This window comes from Carcharodon carcharias, chromosome X (assembly GCF_017639515.1).
Source record: "Carcharodon carcharias isolate sCarCar2 chromosome X, sCarCar2.pri, whole genome shotgun sequence".
NCBI lineage: Eukaryota > Metazoa > Chordata > Chondrichthyes > Lamniformes > Lamnidae > Carcharodon > Carcharodon carcharias.
The window spans coordinates 13,168,829-13,189,366 of record NC_054507.1 but is presented as its reverse complement, the minus strand read 5'-3'; the positions used below and the strand labels follow the sequence as shown (position 1 = coordinate 13,189,366).

General features: G+C 47.8%; 1 protein-coding gene across 6 annotated transcripts in view; it reads left to right on the top strand.

Annotated features, from left to right (window-relative positions):
- The window catches only part of LOC121273298 (rho guanine nucleotide exchange factor 25-like), a 525,914-nt gene that overhangs the window by 143,152 nt on the left and 362,224 nt on the right, over positions 1–20,538 (top strand). Inside the window, exon 1 of one of the 6 annotated variants that reach the window (XM_041180387.1) lies at positions 6,799–6,889. The exons of the other annotated variants lie outside the window; for them this stretch is intronic. Within the exon in view, the coding sequence (XP_041036321.1) occupies positions 6,799–6,889 (91 nt within the window). Of the gene's footprint in view, positions 1–6,798; positions 6,890–20,538 lie in introns of those variants that run through there. 6 annotated transcript variants of the gene reach the window in all.

The window sequence follows — 20,538 nt, the reverse complement described above, 5'->3', positions numbered from 1 at the left end:
TCATCCCAGGCAACGTCCTGGTGAATCTCCTCTGCACCCACTCCAGTGCAATCACACCCTTCCTATAATGTGGCGACCAGAACTGCACACAGTACTCCAGCTGTGGCCTCACCAAGGTTCTATATAACTCCAACATGACCTCCCTACTTTTGTAATCTATGCCTCGATTGATAAAGGCAATGCAGTTGAAGTCTTTAGTGCTGAGTTTGTAGCCAAGATGCACAAGAAGTGCAGAGCAATGATTGCTTGTACAAGAAGACATTTTGTTGGTGATGGTTGAGGGCAATAGGATTTTCCATGTTCCTGGCCATCAGCTGTTCAGCGCTGGTGCTTCTTGGGCCTTGGGAAATCAATTGTTTCAACTGGCAGCAGAGTTGAAGTGGGCACCATGTCCCAGGCAGGGGTTTCTTGTGGCGCAGTGGGTCATGCCTCCACCTCTTAGCCAGAAGCTCCAGGGTTCAAAGTGCCACTCTAGGTTTTAATGGTCAAGGGAAGTGTGTTCATAATGTGGCTAAGCAGGTTGGCGATCGACCTGTCAAGCCTTCCAATCTGCCAATGGCAGGCGGTAAGAGCAGGAGAGTCTCCTGGTCAGCCAGAACCGTGCAGTAGCTGCAGCACAACAGCCTCCCATGTTAAAAGACTCCACATGCAAATTCTTGCCTCCTTTCTTTGAGGGACCACCAGACAGAGAGAGATCCTAGGAGTGAACTCACCCAACCAAAGTGAATCGCACTTAATTAATGCTGGACCAGCAGATCAGAGCCTATTATGCCCCTGTCATCTATACTTGACAGGGTGGATGCTGAAAGGGTGTTTTCCCCTTTTGGGAGAGACTATAAGTAGGGGACACAATTTGAAAAGAAGGCGTCTCCCATTTAAGATGGTAATGAGGAGAATTTTTTCTCTCAGAGGGTTGTTTGTCTGTGGAGTTCTCTTCCCCAGAGAGCAGTGGAGGCTGGGTCAGTGAATATATTCCAGGCTGAGCTAGACAGATTTTTGATCGACGAGGGGGGTCAAGGGTTATGGGGGTCAGACAGGAATGTGGAATTAAGGCCATGATCAGATCAGCCATGATCTTATTGAATGGTGGAGCAGGCTCGAAGGGCTGAATGGCCTACTTCTGCTCCTATTCATATGTTCACACCCGCAATACCTCGCCGGGTACTAGTCAGCAAGCTATTCGACCCAGCAAGCTTAGCATCCCTGCAAAGTCCAATCTGACGAACATACGAAAGTGGCCAGCAGGAGAAGACCAGCTGCCCCATCTCAAACCGGCCCACGTTATGATGGCATGGGCACCATAACTGAATACTCCTCCCCTCGCTCACACTCAGTTACAGAGTCCCTCTGGCACCCAGCATGGGAGCAATACAAAAGGGAGGATTAAAGGCAGAAAATGCTGGAAATCCTCAGCAGGTCAGGCAGCATCCGTGGAGAGAGAAACAGTTAATGGGCGGTGTTTTATGCCCTTCCCTCGTGGCAGCTTTTGAGGTGGGGAGGGCATTTAATTGGAGGGGGTGGTGGTGGGTAGGAACCCTGCCGCCTTCTTGGCTCCACCCCAACGAAGTCTGAGGCAGGATAGCCCATGAGATGACCTTCCTGTCCTGTCACCACTTGAGGCCCTTTAATGCCCACTTTAGGGCCTCATCTCGCCAATGCTGGCATCAACCCATGGTGGGCGGGCAAGAAGCATGGCAAGCAAATTGTGCAAGGGTTGCTTATGGTCTCCTGGCCCACTGAGAGCCATTGCCCTGCCCTTACTGCCGACCCCCCTACTCTCCTTTCCCCCTTGACCCCCCCCACCCCCCCCATACCCTGAAACCCTCCAGCCATCATTTACCTCTGGGTCTGGGTAGCTCCACGATAATGGGCCTCCAGTGGCTGTCATTCAGGCAGCGGCCACCATCTCCCTGATGGCGCTGCTGAGCCTTGATCCTGTGGAAGGCCCGCTGGTGGCCTGTTAAATGCCTAATTGGCCCATAATGCAGCAGGAATTAGCTAAAGAAGGCAATGTGGGTCTCACCTGAGGCCAAGACCCCCATCACTCCACAAAATTGCCCCCAGTGTTTCAGGTTGAAGACTTATCATCAGAACTGGGTAAAAAGTTGAACCGAGCTCTGGTCAGACCCATCTGGAGGACTGTATTCAGTTCTGGGCACTGTACCTTAAGACCCTGCAGTTAAGATTCATTAGAAAAGGGTTACATTATGAGGACAGATCACATAGACTAGTCTTGTATACCCTGCATATAGAAAATTAAGGGGTAATCGATTTGAGGTGTTTACAATGGTGGCAGAATTTGAGAGGGTAGTTAGAGAGAAACTATTTCTGACAGTGGGCGAGTATAGAACAAGGAGGCATAACCTTAAAATTAGGGCTGGGCTGTTCAGGTGGTGATGTCAGGAAGCACTTCTTCACAAAAACGGTAGTGGAAGTTTGGAACTCTCTCCCCCCAAAAAGCTGTTGAGGCTGGGGGAGTCAATTGAAAATTTCAAAGCTGAGATTGATAGATTTTCTTTGTTGGCTAAGAGCATTGAGGATTATGCCACCAAGACAAGTAGGCGGAGCTAAGATTCAGAGCAGGCAAGATCTAATTGAATGGTGGAACAGGTTTGAAGGGCTGATTGACACCATCCTTCCCCTCCCCTGACTCTCACTGGTGACAAGTGCCCTCCAACCCCCAACTAACCATTCATGCGTAAGGTTAATTAGTGAACTATTCCTCCATGGGGAGGAGTGCAATCCCTGCCTTGACATTCACAGGCATGAGCAGGAGTCACTGCATTGCGACCAACAACAGGAACCCTGGCTGGCTTTCCCTCCCCCTCAGTCCAGGGACCAGCTGGAGCTCCCATACCTCAACCCTGACCAGTCCACGCAAGTGTTGACTTGGGGAGGCCTCTGTTGTCAAACGCTTGCCGCTGTAGTTTGTAGAAGTCTGAGCTGGTGTTGGATCTCCTCATTAATGGCAGCCTTTTGAGAGAGGTGGCTGCCAAGGTTTATAAAAATTCTTTGATGAAATGTGGGTATCCACTGACTCCCTATCTGTGGTCATTTCAGAGGGCAGTTAAGAGTCAACCACATTGCTGTGGATCTGGAATCACATGTAGGCCAGACATCCCCCTAAGGGACATTAGTGAACCAGATGGATTTTTACAACAATCAACAATGGTTTTCATAGTTATCATTAGACTGTTAATTCCAGATTTTTTATTGAATTCAAGTTCCAACATCTGCTGTGGCAGGATTCGAACCCAGGTCCCCAGAGCATTACCCTGGGTCTCTAGGTTACTAGTCCAGTGACTATGTCACCACCTCCCCCACCTCCACATATTCCAGAATCTCTCCTTCAACATGTATGGGAGGTGGAATATTTGGTTGACCAGATGCAGGTTGATGTTTAAGTTTCATTTTGGCAATATTCAAGGACAGACCTAGGGCTACCAACCCTCCAGGATTGGCCTGGAGTCTCCAGGAATTGAAGAGATCAAGAGCATCTTGCAAATCTGGTGCAGAGCGGCCAATAGCACTGCAGTCATCCACAAACTGTAGAACATGTATGTGTATGGTGGTCAGTTTAGTTTTGACATGGAGACGAGTGAGGCCTTAACGACTGGGAGGAGCTCGCTGCCTAGCGTTCAAAATGGTGACAACTTGCCCATCATGCTTTGAGTCACAACATCTTAAATGATGAGGGAGAGCAGTGACAGAGGAAAGTAAAGGAAGCAAATCCTGCACTCCGGACCCGACTGCCTCATGGGTCATCCTGCCCTATGTGCCCAAACATCTGTCGGTTGAGAATCGGCCTGTTCAGTCACATGAAGACCCAATGCGGAAACTCATGACCCTGAGTAGATGTCATCCTTGAATGAAGGGACAGCCGCTGACAACGATGACAACGCAAGCATTGTATCACCGCACAGTCGTGATATCAGCACGGTGAAAGTTACACACGACACTTAACCTCCCCTAATTTGAAGGAAAGTTATCACAATGAACCAGTTAACCAGAGTGAAGGAAATGGGTGTTGATAAAAACTGGATTAGGATTTGCGATTTATCCTTTTACCCAGCTGATCGCTCGGGTAACAATAATCTTAATCATGGCTTAAAACGACTGAACCGGAAGGGGTAGAGTTTCTACTTTGGGAAGTTTACGCCCAAAAGTGCCTGAAATTTGTACAGGTTGGGTTAGGCCTTAAGTTTCCACTAAAAATCTTTGCACAACCACAAACGTAAAATCTAGTTGGGCTTGTTCTCAGGGCTGAGGAGGCTAAGAGGAGATTTGATAGAGGGGATTAAATTTAAGACTTTTGATAGAGTAGATAGGAAGACACTGCTCCCACTGGCTGAAGGGCTGATAGCCAGATGGCACAGATTGAAGATGATTGGCAAAAGAGCCAGAGGTGGCATGAGGGAAAATCTATTAGGATTTGGGATGCACTGGCCGATGAGGTTGAGGGGGGTGGGGGGGTGGTTGGGGTAGATACATATTCAATAGTAACCTTCGAGAGGGAATTGGATAAATATCTGAAGGAGCACAAGTTATAGGCTTGTGGAGAAAGAGCGGGAGTGTTAAATAGATCCAAGCCAGATGGTGACGTCTGAAACAAGACACAGGTCTTTTCTTTGATAGTAGGCTTATTCACACAGTGCAGCCTTACAGATCTCTGCCTCTTTACTATCCCCAGTTTATTTTTATTCATTGATGGGATGTGGGCATCGCTGGCTGGGCCAGCATTTATTGCCCATCCCTAATTACCCTTGAGAAGATGGTGGTGAGCTGCCTTCTTGAACTGCTGCAGTCCATGTGGTGTAGGTACACCCACAGTGCTGTTAGGGAGGGAGTTCCAGGATTTTGACCCAGCAACAGTGAAGGAACGGCAATATATTTCCAAGTCAGGATGGTGAATGGCTTGGAGGGGAACTTCCAGGTGGTGGTGTTCCCATGTGTCTGCTGCACTTGTCCTTCTAGATGGTAGAGGTCATGGGTTTGGAAGGTGCTGTCGAAGGAGCCTTGGTGAGTTCCTGCAGTTTATCTTGTAGTATCCCAGTTGGCTCTCTTTATACTCTTTTGAGGAAACCAATAGTACAAATAAACTAATTAACAAATTGACAGCCCCTTAAAGGGGCACTGTAACTAAAGGAAAAACTTCAATTTAGCTTGTCAAAATTAAATTAAAGTAGTATTTCTAGAGTCACGTGTAGGCCAGACTGGGTAAGGCTGGCAGATTTCCCTCCCTAAATGGCATCAGTGGACCGGATGGGATTTTTACAAAAATTGCTGATCATTTCATGGTTACTATAGCTTTCAATTCCAGATTTTATTAGTCAAATTTAAATTCCACCAGCTGTCACAGTGTCCCCAGAGCATCAGCCTGGGCCTCTGGATTCCTGGTCCAGTGACATTACCACTTATGCCATCACCTCCCCCTCACTAAATTCACTCAAAATGACTTAAAATAAACAATACTGAGCCATTTCCTCTTTTCATTGGTGCACACGTGTCGGCTACCGAGTAAACAAAATACTTTTGGATATTAAAAAGCTTTCGAGTCATGGTCTCGGTGTTGAAGAAAGTGAGAACAATTTGCAGAGTATCCCCAAACGAGAGGGAATCGCCCGCGGCCAGTTTGTGGGGGTCTGAGGTCTGCGGGGGTTTGTGGGCGTCTCAAATCTTGAACCAGAGCAAAAGATCGCAGTAAATACAAATATAAGCGCTTTCGGAGGTAAATCGCGAACAATTAAGATTCTCTGATCTTTAACACTGGTTCCGCCGATTCCGCTCGGCGAGTGTGCAGACATAGTGAAAGCAGGACCCCCAAGTTCGGGTACTGACGCTAATCACAATCTTATGACATGTTAACTCAAGGGCAGAGCACTCTAAGCACTTGTGCCTCGAGTTCAGTGGGCTAAACAATGTAGCCCGTCAACTCTGGCAGCTTTTTCAATTCAAATGCGATTGTGGGATCTTTTCCCGATGCATTTTGCCATTTGTTCCAATCCAACACGAGGGCCAAAATAAAAAACGCGTGGCCTCCACAACGATACTTGTTTGGGGGATTAAAAAGAGAAACGTGCCCTTAAACTTTCCTCAAGTTTGATTTTAAGACTCTGGTGGTGTCAGTGAAATATGATGGTTCTGGCTCACAGAAAAGGCATGTAGACAAAAAGGGAGGTAGTGAGAGGGAGCCTTTCAGCCCTAGCTGTTAAAAAATAAGCAGGGTATCGGGGAAAAAACCTGTTCCACTGTCCTCTCAACGGGTTAAGTTGCATCTGTTTAACACACTTTCCATTTTTAGACGATTTCGCACAGATGCTGGTTTTCATCAACCTCACACACAGACACACAAAGGCAGGTCCCTTGGAATTTTGCCTCACTCTTGTTGTAGTGGAGAGTTTTCTCTCAGGCGGCTATCATCTCGGGCTCGTGAAATGGCTGAAGATTACTCTGGACTTTTACCCAGCTGTACAGACAGCTTGTGTGCTGTCAACCCTTCCCAAGGCCTCAGAATCTGCAGTCAGTGCTGCAGAGAGCGGGGGAGGGGGTGGTCCTTGACTGCTGGAAGAGCCACAGATTGAGAGAGAGAGAGAGCGAGAGAGAGAGAGAGTGAAGGCAGTCTCCACCCGCCTCCAAGCCAAGCAAACCGTTACTTCATGTGCTGTGCCTGTTCTGGAGTGAGCAGTTTTCTTGCCTATATAAAAATAAAATTCCTCCTTCCCTGCTGCCTGTTTCCAAATATATGGCCACAGTGATTCAATACCCGCGGCAGGCTGGCATGAGCGCCAACCAGGCAGCATGAAGAGCGGGCAGCAGCGGCCGAGCTGCGCGTGTCAGCATTTGTTTCGCAAGGTCCTGGCAAAGTGTGGGTGTTGTTACAGAGTACGAGGTTAGTGACTTAAACCTAGTTGGGGTTTTGTGCGTGGGACTGTTTATGTTTGTGAGGCTGGAATGATCAACAAAGTCTCCAGCTTTTAAAATACTGCAGGCGTACCTCACACCTGTTTTGTCCATTTTCGACAAGCCTATAGTACTCCGGGTCACCGTGTCTGACAGCAACTTTATAAAAGAATTACCCGGCAGAATCCTCTCACTGTCTGTGAGACACTGCAGGAATCTTCACTAGATCGCTCCGATGTATTCTAAAAACCTCTTGAGGGTTTTAGAATGCTCACTGAAGAACAGGGGTAGCTGTGGACAGTCGCTTTGGTGTCAATTGAGCAAATCAGATCTTTTTGTTTGACCACCGGTGTAAATGAACCACCCTCTTTCTTCCTGCTCCATACGTTTTCTAATCTGACTTGTGGATATCCAGTTCGGATGTGAAGTGTCCATGTGAAGTTTCTCTTTGTGTGTTTTGAAACCATTTAGCAGGGCTATGAGAGGGAGGGACGGAGAATAATTGGATAGCTCTTTCAAAGTGTTGGCACAGGCTCGATGGGCTGAATGACCTCCTCCTGTGCTGTCTGATTCTATGAAGGCCAGCAAGGAACCTGAGGAAGATCCTATGTTTGATTCCTGGTCAGTACGTGGGTTAGCTGATTGCAAGCAGAGGATCACATAGTGTGGCTATAACTGGACCAGGAGCCCTGGAGCTGGGGGTGGGGTGGGAGGGCAAGGGAAAGCAATGCAAATAACCTGGGCTTCCTGGCTTATGGTGAACTGGTGACTGCCACTAGAAAGGGCACAGAAGGAGGCCAGTTGGCCCATCTTTGAAAAGGATATTCAACTAACCACCCCTCTGCCCTGCTCGTTCCCCATTGCTAACCTTCCAAAAAAAAAGAGAGAAATATGTACTTCCCAAACGGGATATTATCCGTCTGTAACGTCCTACTTGAATATTTTACTTTGTGTTCCCGGGGCAGTGGAATAATCCCCAACGCTGCAGGGGTTGCAAGAATATCGTACGAATGGATTGCTAAACAAAAGTAAAATTTGCCAGAAAGAAGTTGGCAGGGAGAGGGTTAACAAAGAACTCCCAAGGCTTCAAGAGTTAATGAAGCTTTATATGATTAAAGTCAGTCTCGACCACTAATCAGAGCACACAACAGATCATCCACTGACCCGAAAGGATTCCACTTATTCTATACCAGATGAACAAACAGCTCTGAAATGCTCAGCTCCTGAACACAAGTATCCTTGCGCCAAATAAAGCTCAGTTTCAACATCCCTCTTTATCATTAATGTTTCCAGCATTGTTCTTTCTCACAATAGCCAAAACTGCCCAGTGTGGTTTGTGCTTTTGTGACTCAGTGTGCCGGGACTTTAATAAGACACTCTCCCCATTACCACCCCCCCCACCCCCCACACCCCACACCCCACCCCACCCCACCCAACCCCACCTCCCCGTGATGCACAGTTTGATTTTGCAATGAGAAATTCTATTGATTAAAAAGGAAAGTGGTGAGAACCTATTTCTGTGCTCGGGGGCTACATTGAGGAATTAAGTTCGCTTTTCGTGTGGTGACTGTTGTCTGGAGGTTTCTGGTGTCTGTTGGGTTGAAGATGATCATTCAGCCTCAGCAAGGTGCCTTCGCTGGCGGGTGCCATGACTCACATGTCTCCAGCGCTTTCTGTATGTTGAATGCACCGGGTGCCCCTTAAAGGTGCAGCGTTGGGGCTTGGTCTAGCTAAAAAAATCCTAGCCCCTTTAAATCGGGAATAAAGGAGCGGCGGGTAGTTCCGGGTGGTGGGGGAGGGGAAGCACGGTGGGGGGGCGTGGGCGTTGGTGGGGGGTGGGGGGTGCGGTCCTGTCTAATGGGGCTGCACAGAATCCCAGTTATGATGACGCTATTTAATATCTATCACTCCTCCTGGCTCCAACCAGATTACATCGCCTCTAAAGCAGGGAGTTTCTGGCCTGCAAGCCGTACAACGGGACTGAAACCCGTCTTGGACACGCACACAAAATGGGTGCTGATGATCTCGGTAGCTCCTTTTACGTCAGGTCCAATTTTCTGTTCAGGTTTTTATGGGCAGAGTGTAAGGTGAGCTGCCAAGTCGTTGGCTCAGGTGAACTTTACCCCTTTGTCTCTTTCGGGTAAGTTTAAACAAGAATGTCACTCTCTGTAAACTTGAGCTCATCCAAACTGCTGCCCATGCTCTAACTCACACCGAGTCTTATCCGCCCATCACCCCTGCGCTCGCTGACATACATTGCCTCCCTGTCCACCACTGCCTCGGTGTTAAAATTCTCATCCTTGTTTTCAAATCCCTCCGTGACCTCGCCCCTCCCTATCTCTGTAATCTCCTCCAGCCCCACAACCCTCCGAGATGTCTGTGCTCCTTTAATTCTGTCCTCTTAAGTATCCGCAAACATAATCGCTCCACCATTGGTGGTTGTGCCTTCAGCTGCCTGGCCTCAAGCTCTGGAATTCCCTCCCTAAACCCCTCCACCTCTCTCTCCTCCCTTAAGAAGCTCCTTAAAACCGAGCACTTTGACCGAGCTTTTGCACACCTGCTGTAATATCTCATTTGGCCCATGGCCAAATATTGTCTGATAACATTTTGGGGCATTTTACGGCATTAAAGTCACTATATAAATGCAAATTGATGTTGATTGATGTTTGCATTTGCACTGCCAATGTCCGATTCACATCTCCTGTAGATGATGCCAGCTGCTAAGTGCCACTTCAGTTTAGCATCTAATGCTTCATCTCCTTGGCCAGCATACCAACGCTGCAGATGTGTTCCTTCATCAGATTTAATGCAATCACCCGACTGTCTCAAAGTTCCAAGCATAAGATCTACTTGCGCGTTTTACTAGATTTGAGCTGGAATTGGGGCCTTGGCTTCACAAAATGGCAGCCTCTTCTGTCCCAGAATTCCTTCATGCACTTCCTGTTGTACAACATCACAGGGAGATGTCCACTGGTCGGCCACCCACACGCACCTTGCCTCAATCCCGTTCTCCTCTGCTGGGTTACGATGAATCAGGAATTAAAAAGAGGGAGTAAAATAAATGTCAACTGGGGCCTGCCATCAAAAAACAAACATCGTGGCTACCCCTGAGGGCTCAGTGCTGGGCAACAATGAAAGAAAGGAACAAAAGTTTTGCATTTCAATAGCACCTTTCAAAGTACCAAAGTGCTCTACAGCCAATGAGATACTTTTTTTGAAGCGGAGACACTGCCATAATGTTGGAAACACAACAGCCAATTTTGCACATAGCAAGATCCCACAAATATCAATGTTATAGGCTTGAATGGCTGAGTAGCCTACGCCTGCTCCTAGTTCGCATGTATAATGATCAGATAATCTCTTTTCTTGTGATGTTGGTTGAGGAATAAATGTAGGGAGAACTCCCTAACTCTTTAAAATAGTGCCATGGGATCTTTTGCATCCAACTGGAAGCAGACCTCTGTTTACCATCTCATCCGAAAGATGCACCGCTGACAGTGCAGCACCTCTCTCAGTACTGCATTGGAGTGTCAGCCTGGAATTTGTGCTCAGGTCTCTGGAGTGGGACTTGAACCTTCTGACTCAAGAGGTAAGAGTGCTACACACTGAGCCACAGCTGGCACCGAGACTTGCAGACTAGGAAGTGGCAGATTCAGTTCCTGGCCGAACTGACCAAGGAGCCTTGCCCAGGCATGATCGGAAATTCGGGCAGCTGCTGCTCATGCTTGCCTTGCCATGGTAAATAGCTACAATTTCCGATATTTGCCGTCCTGTCGGAGGCACAAACTCAGAAAGTTAGCCCCAAGATCTGCAGCGGCACCACCATAACCCTGAGGTGTCGGCCTCAGCTAAGTACTGCCACATGGGGCCTTGCCATGGAGGGGGAGGGTGGAGGCAGGGCATGGGGTGGGGGGGAGGGGTCAGACACAATTGGGTTACTAACTCTGACTGAACGTATTCCTTGAGGTTTCATCACATGACCTCCTGCCTCCAACTGTCTCGCCTCCATTGGCTGTCTGACATATTTACCCTCATGGCGCCCCACCATCCTACACCAATCAGAACGCGGGTGCACTCTTTGTGATCGGATTGGATCATTCTTCGCTATCAGTCGAACAGCCCTTGTCCCATTGCCAATATCTTTTATATCTAACAACCCAAGTGTTCAAAAAGTGTAAGAACGTACGAAATGGGAGCAGGAGTTGGCCATTTGGGCCCTCGAGCCTGTTCCGCCATTCATTATGGTCATGGCTGATCTTCCATCTCAACTCCACTTTCCTGCCTACTCCCCACATCCCATGATTTCCCTACAGTTGAATAAGATAGACTCAACCCTTTGGGGTACAGAATTCCAAAGATTCACAACCCTTTAAGCGAAGAAAATTTTAAAAAAGAAACACAGTGGCCGGGATTTTCCACTCCTACCCGCCACAGAACCGGAAACTCCCACCCGAGGTCAACGGACCTTTGGCTGGTCCGTCAAACCTTCCGTCCCGCCCATCAGGATTACTGCCACGATTACCGCCATGGTTACCGCCACGATTACCGCCACGATCACCGCCATGATCACTGCCACGATTACCGCCATGATCACCGCCACGATTACCGCCACGATTACCGCCACGATCTCCGCCACGATTACCGCCATGATCTCCGCCACGATTACCGCCATGATTACCGCCATGATCACCGCCATGATCACCGCCACGATTACCGCCACGATTACCGCCATGATCACCGCCATGATTACCGCCACGACTACCGCCACGATTACTGCCGTGATTACCACACGATTACCACCATGATTACCGCACGATTACCGCCACGATTACTGCACGATTACCGCCACGATTACTGCCACGATTACCGCACGATTACCACCATGATTACTGCATGATTACTGCCACGATTACTGCACGATTACCGCCACGATTACCACAGGATTACCACACGATTACCGCACGATTACCACCAAAATTACTGCCACAATTACCGCCATGATTACCGCACGATTACCGCCACGATTACTGCACGATTACTGCCACGGTTACCGCCACGATTACCGCCATAATTACCGCCACGATTACCACACGATTACCGCCATAATTACCGCCTCGATTACCGCACGATTACCGCCATAATTACCGCCACGATTACCACCACGATTACTGCACGATTACAGCCACGATTACCGCACGATTACCGCCACGATTACTGCACGATTACCACCATAATTACTGCCACGATTACCGCCACGATTACCGCACGATTACCGCCACTATTACCGCCACGATTACCGACATAATTACCGCCACGATTACCACCACGATTACCGCACGATTACCGCCACAATCACCGCATGATTACCGCCATGATTACCGCCACTACCACCACAACGATTACCGCCACGATTACTGCCACGATTACCGCAGATTACCGCCACGATTACTGCACGATTACCGCCACGATTACCGCACGATTACCGCCACGATTACCGCCATAATTACCGCCACGATTACCGCCATAACTACCGCCACGATTACCGCCACAATTACTGCCACAATTACCGCCATAATTACCGCCATGATTACCGCCATGATTACCGCCACGATTACCACACGATTACTGCCACAATTACCGCATGATTATCGCCATAATTACCGCACGATTACTGCCACAATTACCGCACGAATACTGCCACAATTACCGCACGATTACCGCCATAATTACTGCCACGATTACCGCCACGATTACCGCACGATTACTGCCACAGTTACCGCATGATTACTGCCACAATTACTGCCATGATTACGGCACGATTATTGCCATAATTACCGCATGATTACCGCCACGATTACTGCACGATTACAGCCACAATTACCGCCACGATTACTGCACGATTACCGCCACGATTACTGTACGATTACCGCCACGATTACTGCACGATTACCACCACAATTACTGCACGATTACCACCACGATTACCACCATGATTACTGCACAATTACAGCCACGATTACTGCACTATTACCGCCACGATTACTGCACGATTACTGCCATGATTACTGCACGATTACTGCCACGATTACCACCACGTTTACTGCACGATTACCGCCATAATTACTGCATGATTACCGCCACGATTACTGCCACGATCACTGCACGATTACCGCCACGATTACTGCACAATTACCGCCACGATTACTGCACGATTACCGCCACAATTACTGCCATGATTACCGCCACGATTACTGCACGATTACCGCCACGATTACTGCATAATTACCGCCACGATTACTGCACGGTTACCGCCACGTTACTGCACGATTACCGCCACAATTACTGCACGATTACCGCCACGATTACCGCCACGATTACTGCACAATTACAGCCACAATTACTGCACGATTACCGCCACGATTACTGTCACGATTACCGCCATGATTACTGCACGATTACCGCCACGATTACTGCACGATTACTGCCACGAATACCACCACGTTTACTGCACGATTACCGCCATAATTACTGCACGATTACCGCCACGATTACTGCCACGATCACTGCACGATCACCGCCACGATTACTGCACGATTAACGCCACGATTACTGCACGATTACCGCCACGATTACTGCACGATTACCGCCACGATTACCGCCACGATTACTGCCATGATTACTGCCACGATTACCGCCACGATTACTGCACGATTACCGCCATAATTACCGCCACGATTACTGCATGATTACCACCATAATTACCGCATGATTACCGCCATGATTACTACACAATTACCGCCATAATTACCGCCACGATTACTGCATGATTACCACCATAATTACCGCACGATTACTGCCACGATTACCGCCACGATTACCGCCATGGGCAGGACCAGAACATCCCGGCCAATGTCTTTTAATGCCCCAATAATTTTTCTCCTGGCAGTTATGTAGCACCTTTCAGGATCTCCAAACGCTTCAAAGTGCTTTGCAGCCGATGAAACACTTTTTTTTTTGAAGCGGAGTTACTGTTGCAATGTGGGAAGCGTAGCAGCCGATTTGCGCACAGCAAGATCCCACAAACAGTAATGAAGCTGGTGACCAAATTTATTGAGGGATGAATATTGGCTCCAACACTGGAAAGAGCATCTCTGCTCTTCTTCACAACATTACTATGGAACCTTTTACATCCACCTGTCCGCCTGAGAGGACAGATGGGCCCGCGGTCTGATCTGAAAGACAGCGCCTCCCACTGTACAACACTCTATTGGGGGAGACAGTTTGGATTATGTCTTCCTGTTTATCTTCTGTAATGGGATCTGAACCCACGACGTGACAAACTCAGAAGCGACAGTGTTAGCCAAAGACCATATCGTTGTGATAATAGTGTTTCTTTTCCATTCCTGCACTGCACTTTTAATTTTCCCAGTATATTGCTGTAACAGTTCTAGGCAATTCTACCACGAACCTTTGCCGTGAACCAACTATCCCACCTCAGACCACAGAAAATGCTGCGCAAGGGCACGTGCCCACATTTTGGACACGTGGTGCCTCGGGTATGAGGTTCCCCAGCATAAGCACAAGCTCAGCATATCGGTCACAAGTTCTGCAGTGGCACCAGTCCATGCCAGTCTCCTGAGGTACCAGTCTCAGCCGAGGCGTGCCAGGGGGCACCACGTGGAGTCTGCCCAGAGGGCAGCAGGGGACTTGGATCAGGTTTACCACATTTCGCCAAGTCCCTAATTGGACATTGGGCAGCTTTGTAACCTCCCTTTCGATAATGTTGCGTGCCAAGGGTGGCATATAATAGGGGCAGAACACATCCACTTTAACTCTGCGTGGCAGCCAGAGAGGGGTCTTGCTGCTATGGGGAGCCATGAGTGGGGGTGGGGGGGGGGATGGAGGTTGGGGAAAGCGATCAGAAAAACCCATGCAGAATTGGCCTTCATTATCTACCATTTAACGGCAAGATAGCGGTGAACTGGCACTCACAGAGGGATTAGCGGACTACTCGTCTCATTAGTGCTGCAGTGCCAGAGATGCTGTCCTGTGGGTGAGATGTTAAACTGAGGCCCTGTCTCCTCTCTCAGGTGGATATAAAAGACCCTGTGGCTTGATTTCAAAGAAAACTATTAGTCGGCATTGTCCATAATTCAAGTTCGCTGGATGTGAGGATGAAGAGATGAGATGATTTGCTGATAGGGTGGGATGAAGGGGATCGTACATGCCAGCATGGACCAGATGGACCTAGTGGCATGTTTCTGTTCTATAAATGCTACGTGGTTCTATGTGACACAAAAAGAAACAGAAGCAAAAAAAAAAATGGACTTTTGCCTCAAATTTACATTTTTGAAATTTTCCAGTCCAAAAATCCTCTGTGGATGAACTCTGAGCGGGACACACTTTAAGGTTTAACCTCCTTCTTGTTGAGAACTTTGAAATGGGAGTTGGGAGGCGGCTGTGGGGAGAAGTGGAGGGTGACAGGGTTTTCATGCAAGTTCGAATAAAGCCGTGATTCTGCCCTTCATGACTAGATTAAACATTAATAACTCTGCACTTATACAAAGTTTGTGAAACTTAAAGTGTCACTGATAAGCTATCTGGTCAACCTTCTGTGAATGAACAACACAGGGTTCAAACACAGTGGGAGGTCGCAAAATGATATTGTCCATTTCAACTTGGCTTCTTTAAAAGAGCATCAGCCAGAATCAGTGCATGACCAATTAATTCTGTCCCTCCTGTTTAGCTTTTTCCATTGAGAGGCCAAAGGTCAAAGGCTAAGTCCTGCAAAATGCCCCTTAAAACAGTCGGGGGTGGGTAGAGAGAGAGAGAGGACAAGGTGTAAGAAGAGGTAGCAGTAAGTGTTCAATTGTCTTTGTCTGATTTACTATGGATGCTCACTGTGCTTGATTGATTAAGCCTGGTTGTGGACTCAGAGAAAAATAAACAAAGCTGTAGAAAGAGCTGGAAGGCAGAACTGAAGCATGGGCTGGGATTTTGCAGTCGGTGTGTGGAGGCCGATAATTAATAGGCCTATTAAGGCCATTAACGAAGTAATTAATTTCAAGTTTACACTGCCCGTCCCACCTAACGGTTGACGGGCAGGTGAAACAGCCAAGCGGCCTTTACATTTTTTAGGAAACCTCATCCACGAGTGGGATGAGGTTTCCTAAAGACTTTAAGAATTAAATAAAAAGTTTTTCCGAAAAATAAAAGCATGCCCCATCTCAGGCGCGCATGCGTGAAAGAGTGCTGGGCCCAACTCTCCCTCCTCCCCCTGCCCACACAGGCAGCGCTACCCCTCGCAGAGTACGCTGGGTGCGCCTTAATTGGCCCACCCGCGTAAAATGGCGGTTTGGAGCCGATTGTGGGTGGCGGTTGGCTCCATGACCCCCCCCCCCCCCGCACACTCGCGCAGAGCCCGCCCAACACGGGAAAAATTCAGGCCATGGAGTAGACATTTTAAAGCACTGTGAATAAAATCTGTTACACACAAAGAAACTTGTGTCATCTCTGCATAGATTCAAGATACAAAATGTACAACAGCGAGGCCCAGCTCAGCTTTTACAAGCTTGCTGATCTTCAGAGGGAGGGAAACCCGAGGGAGGCAAAGCATTCCACGGTTTGGATGTCATGGGTGAAAAGGAATTCAAGTTAGTTTTGACAAAATGGGTTGCAGTTCCTAAGAATGCAGGGAGGAGGAAGAGTGAGTTGGAAGGCATATTTGGAAAATATGAGGAACGAAGAAGGAAAGTTTATGCATGTGGTAGGGGCAGTGTATTAGTGCTGGGTGAATCTGTGGTCCCGGTTCAGTGTCAGACAGTCTCCCGTACCCACGCATAGATTCCAATTACCATCTACAAGATGCACTGTAGCAACTCACCAAGGCTCCTTAGACAGCACCTTCCAAGCCCGCAACCTCTACCATCTAGAAGGACAAGGGCAGCAGATACATGGGAATGCCACCACCTGGAAGTTCCCCTCCAAGTCCTCACCATCCTGACTTGGAAATATATCGCCGTTCCTTCACTGTTGCTGGGTCAAAACCCTGGAACTCCCTCCCTAACAGCACTGTGGGTGTACCTACACCACATGGACAGCAGCGGTTCAAGAAGGCAGCTCACCACCACCTTCTCAAGGGCATTTAGGGATGGACAATAAATGCTGGTCTAGCCAGCAAAGCCCACATCCTGTGAATGAATAAAAAAAATTAAATGACTTTTGGGTTTAAAAGGAAATTGGATGGGTACTTGAGGGAACTAAACTTGCACGGCTTCAGGGATAGAGCAGAGAATGGAACTGACTCTGCAGAGAGCTGGCATGGTCTTGATGGGACGAATGGCCTCCTTCTGTGCTGCAGTGACTCTGTGAGGGGGGAAACGGGTGGGCAGAAGCTAAGATTTCCTGATGGCGAATCTGGTCAGCTGAAGCTGAGGCATCAGTGCAGTCTGTCATGTCGTGGTCTCACTCCTCAAACTCAACAGTAGAATGTGGGTTCAAGTGCTTCCACGCAATACTGGAACCCTACAGCAATGCCACGAGGCATTGAAATGTTGGAATAGAGTTAAATGGAGGGTCTACCTGTGCTGATAAGGTGCTAAAGATCCCACATGGCTACTGTGAAGGGAACTGTGAGGTGGGGCAGGAAGACACCAATGTGACAGAGTAAACTGGTGTTCCCATTAAATATCTCCCCCAAGAAAATCGTCCCAAAGGGCCATTTCTTCGGAATGCCATAGCGTAAATGAGAAGTGCAGGCTTGTTGAATAACCCACGTTAAGGTACTTCAGAAAAATAGTGCTGCTTTGCCTATTGGAAGAGTGAATCCACCAGCTGCCCCTAGGGGGAGCTCGTCCTACAGTCACTGATTGTGTCTCTCTGATTGCCAGTTCAGAAGTCACTCAGTCGTGTTTGCAACTCTGTGAAATAACTTCGTCCACATCACTTTCCAGTTCAGGCTGCCAACTCACCAGGATTGTCCTGGAGTCTTGAGGAATTAGAGGTCAATCTAGTGGACACTGCTGCAAACAGCACTGAGGAAAAGAAATGACACTGACGTTAAAGAAATTGTAACTTTCTTTAGACACTTTTCTTTATTTGTGTTAAAAATGTCAGCGATGGTGTGGGGGGGGGAAGGATGTTTGATTGGTTGGAGGCGGGAGGTCATGTGATGAAACCTCCCAAGAATACGACCAATCAGAGCTGGCAACCCGAATTCACACTTTCCTTCTATTCAAAGCAGATTGCACACTGTTGCTTGGACTCAGATCAAAACTGCTTCGTTCCTTACAATTATAAAGTGCTTCAAGCGATTGGCCAGAGAGGTTGCATGTCATGTGCGGAAGGTGAGACTGGCGCATGGGGCGAGCGGTGAGGCACTGGAGGGGAAATCCTGTCAGAAACCCTGACACTTTAGTTTCACAGTTCATTCGTGTTAGTTTAAATATTTATTGGAATAGGGAAAGCTAAAGCAATTCTCTGAACCAAGGAAATATGGCTTCAAATTATAAACCATTCCCACATTCGACCAATCAGGGATGATGGTTGGAGTATAAGAGTGAAGAAGTCTTACTGCAGTTCTGTAAGGCTTTGGAGACACAGGGAGTACAGTGTACGGGTTTGGTTTCCTTACCTATAGTTGGATTTACTAGCTTTGGAGGGAAAACACTGAAGGTTCTTTGGAGTGAATCCTGGAATGCGGAACTTGTCCTATGAGAAGAGTTTGAGTAGAATATTCTCTTTTCGAAGAATGAGAGGGGATCTTATTGAAAGACATAAGATTCTTGAGGGGTTGAACAGGGTAGGTGCTGAGAAGATGTATCCCCTGAGCTGGGGAATCCAGAGCCAGGGGTCAGTGGGCTGAAAATTCCCGACTCTGCAAATCTGACTCAGTAGAAAGTGTGCCGGATCTTCGACTTTTCGGTGGGGGGAGGTGAGGGGGAGGGTCAAGTGCTAACTGGAGTCAAACCTGCTGCCTCCAGAAACAGTGTGGAGGCAGCCACCAGGGTGCTGAGGTGGGCTGGTTAAAAAACCCATCTCGGTACTCTGGGAGTTTGTCCCAGCTGTAAAGAAAAAGTCCCTCACCCCTCACACCCACTCAACACCCACACACTCCCCATGCCCCGTCCATGCCAACACATGCCCCCCACCCACCCCAATGGTCCCTCATACCCTCAATGCCAACCTATGACCCCTTTACCCAACACTATGACCCTTTATAGCCCCTATGCAAACCTATGACTCTCTACCCGCTCCCCATGACCGTTTATAGGCCCATGCCAACTTAGTGCCAACTCATGTCAACCCATGATCCCCCATCCACTGCCCTTTTTCCTTACACCCCCATGCCCACTTACCCAGTATCCACCATTGGCAGAACTCAGGAGCCATGATGAGATGAAATAAGCTAAAGCTCTAATTGTCGATTGATGACTTTACCATTTAAAAAAAATCCACACATTCATAAAACCCCATTCAGTACATTTAGATTACTTCAAGTACTTAATCCATTATAAAAACAAACATTTCATTAAGTATTTAATCTCTTACGAAAAGAAACATTTGTATTATAGACTTACATCAAAGACTTTATAACCATTTATAGCTGTCAATCAAACTGGGAACTTACAGGCCTCCACTGTAATAACAACAGTTTGTAGAATCAGTCATGCAGCACTAATCCTATAATGATAACCTTCAGACAGCTAGTGAAATTGCAAGCACTGATTTTTTTCAACTGCAGGCTGGTTCTTTTAAAAAATGCAAGAGCTTAGGGATTTAAATAGCTCGATAGTTCTACTGAGTTTATCTACTTTTTACATGCACATAATGTCTACTTTCAAGAATTCCAAAGAGTACCTTACCTCTCTTAAAGGGGTTCCTGGACCTCTCCAAAAGGGTACCTTACCTCGAGTCAAATAACTCTGGCCAAGCTTTAGACCTTTTCCTCAAATGTCTAAAGCCTTGGAGTTGGGTTTTGGACATCTCACTAATGAAAAGTGCATCTGTTTGAAGGCAGCTGCATTTTAAGATGTGCAGCTACCTCTGTTATCCACAGATGTGCAAGCTACAACCCGCCCTGTTACCCCCCCTAGCAAAAATGGTAGGTTCCACGCTCGGGGGGTGGGGCTTCTGGAATCGGGGCTCCGGCACCATTTTGACTAAAGCAAAGAAGAGCCCTTCTATCATTGCAAAAATTCAGGCCATAGTCTCAGACTAAGGTGCTGATCATTTAGGACTGAGATGAGAATTTCTTCACTCAAAGGAATATGAATCTTTTGAATCCTCTACCCCAGAGAGCCATGGATGCTCAGTTTGTTGAGTATGTTCAAGACTGAGATCAATATATTTTTGGATACAAAGGGAGTTAAGAGATATGGGACCAGACAGGAAAGTGGAGTTGATGTAGAGGATCAGCCATGATCATATTGAATGGCAGAGCAGGCTCAAAGGGCTGAATGGCCTACTACTCCTATTTCTTATATTCTGGTGTTTGTTGTTGCAAATTTTTTTTATACTCATTCACAGGATGTGGGTGCCACTGGCTATGCCAGCATTTATTGCCCATCCCTAATTGCCCTTGAGAAGGTGTTGGTGGGCTGCCTTCTTGAACCGCTGCAGTCCATGTGGTGTAGGTAC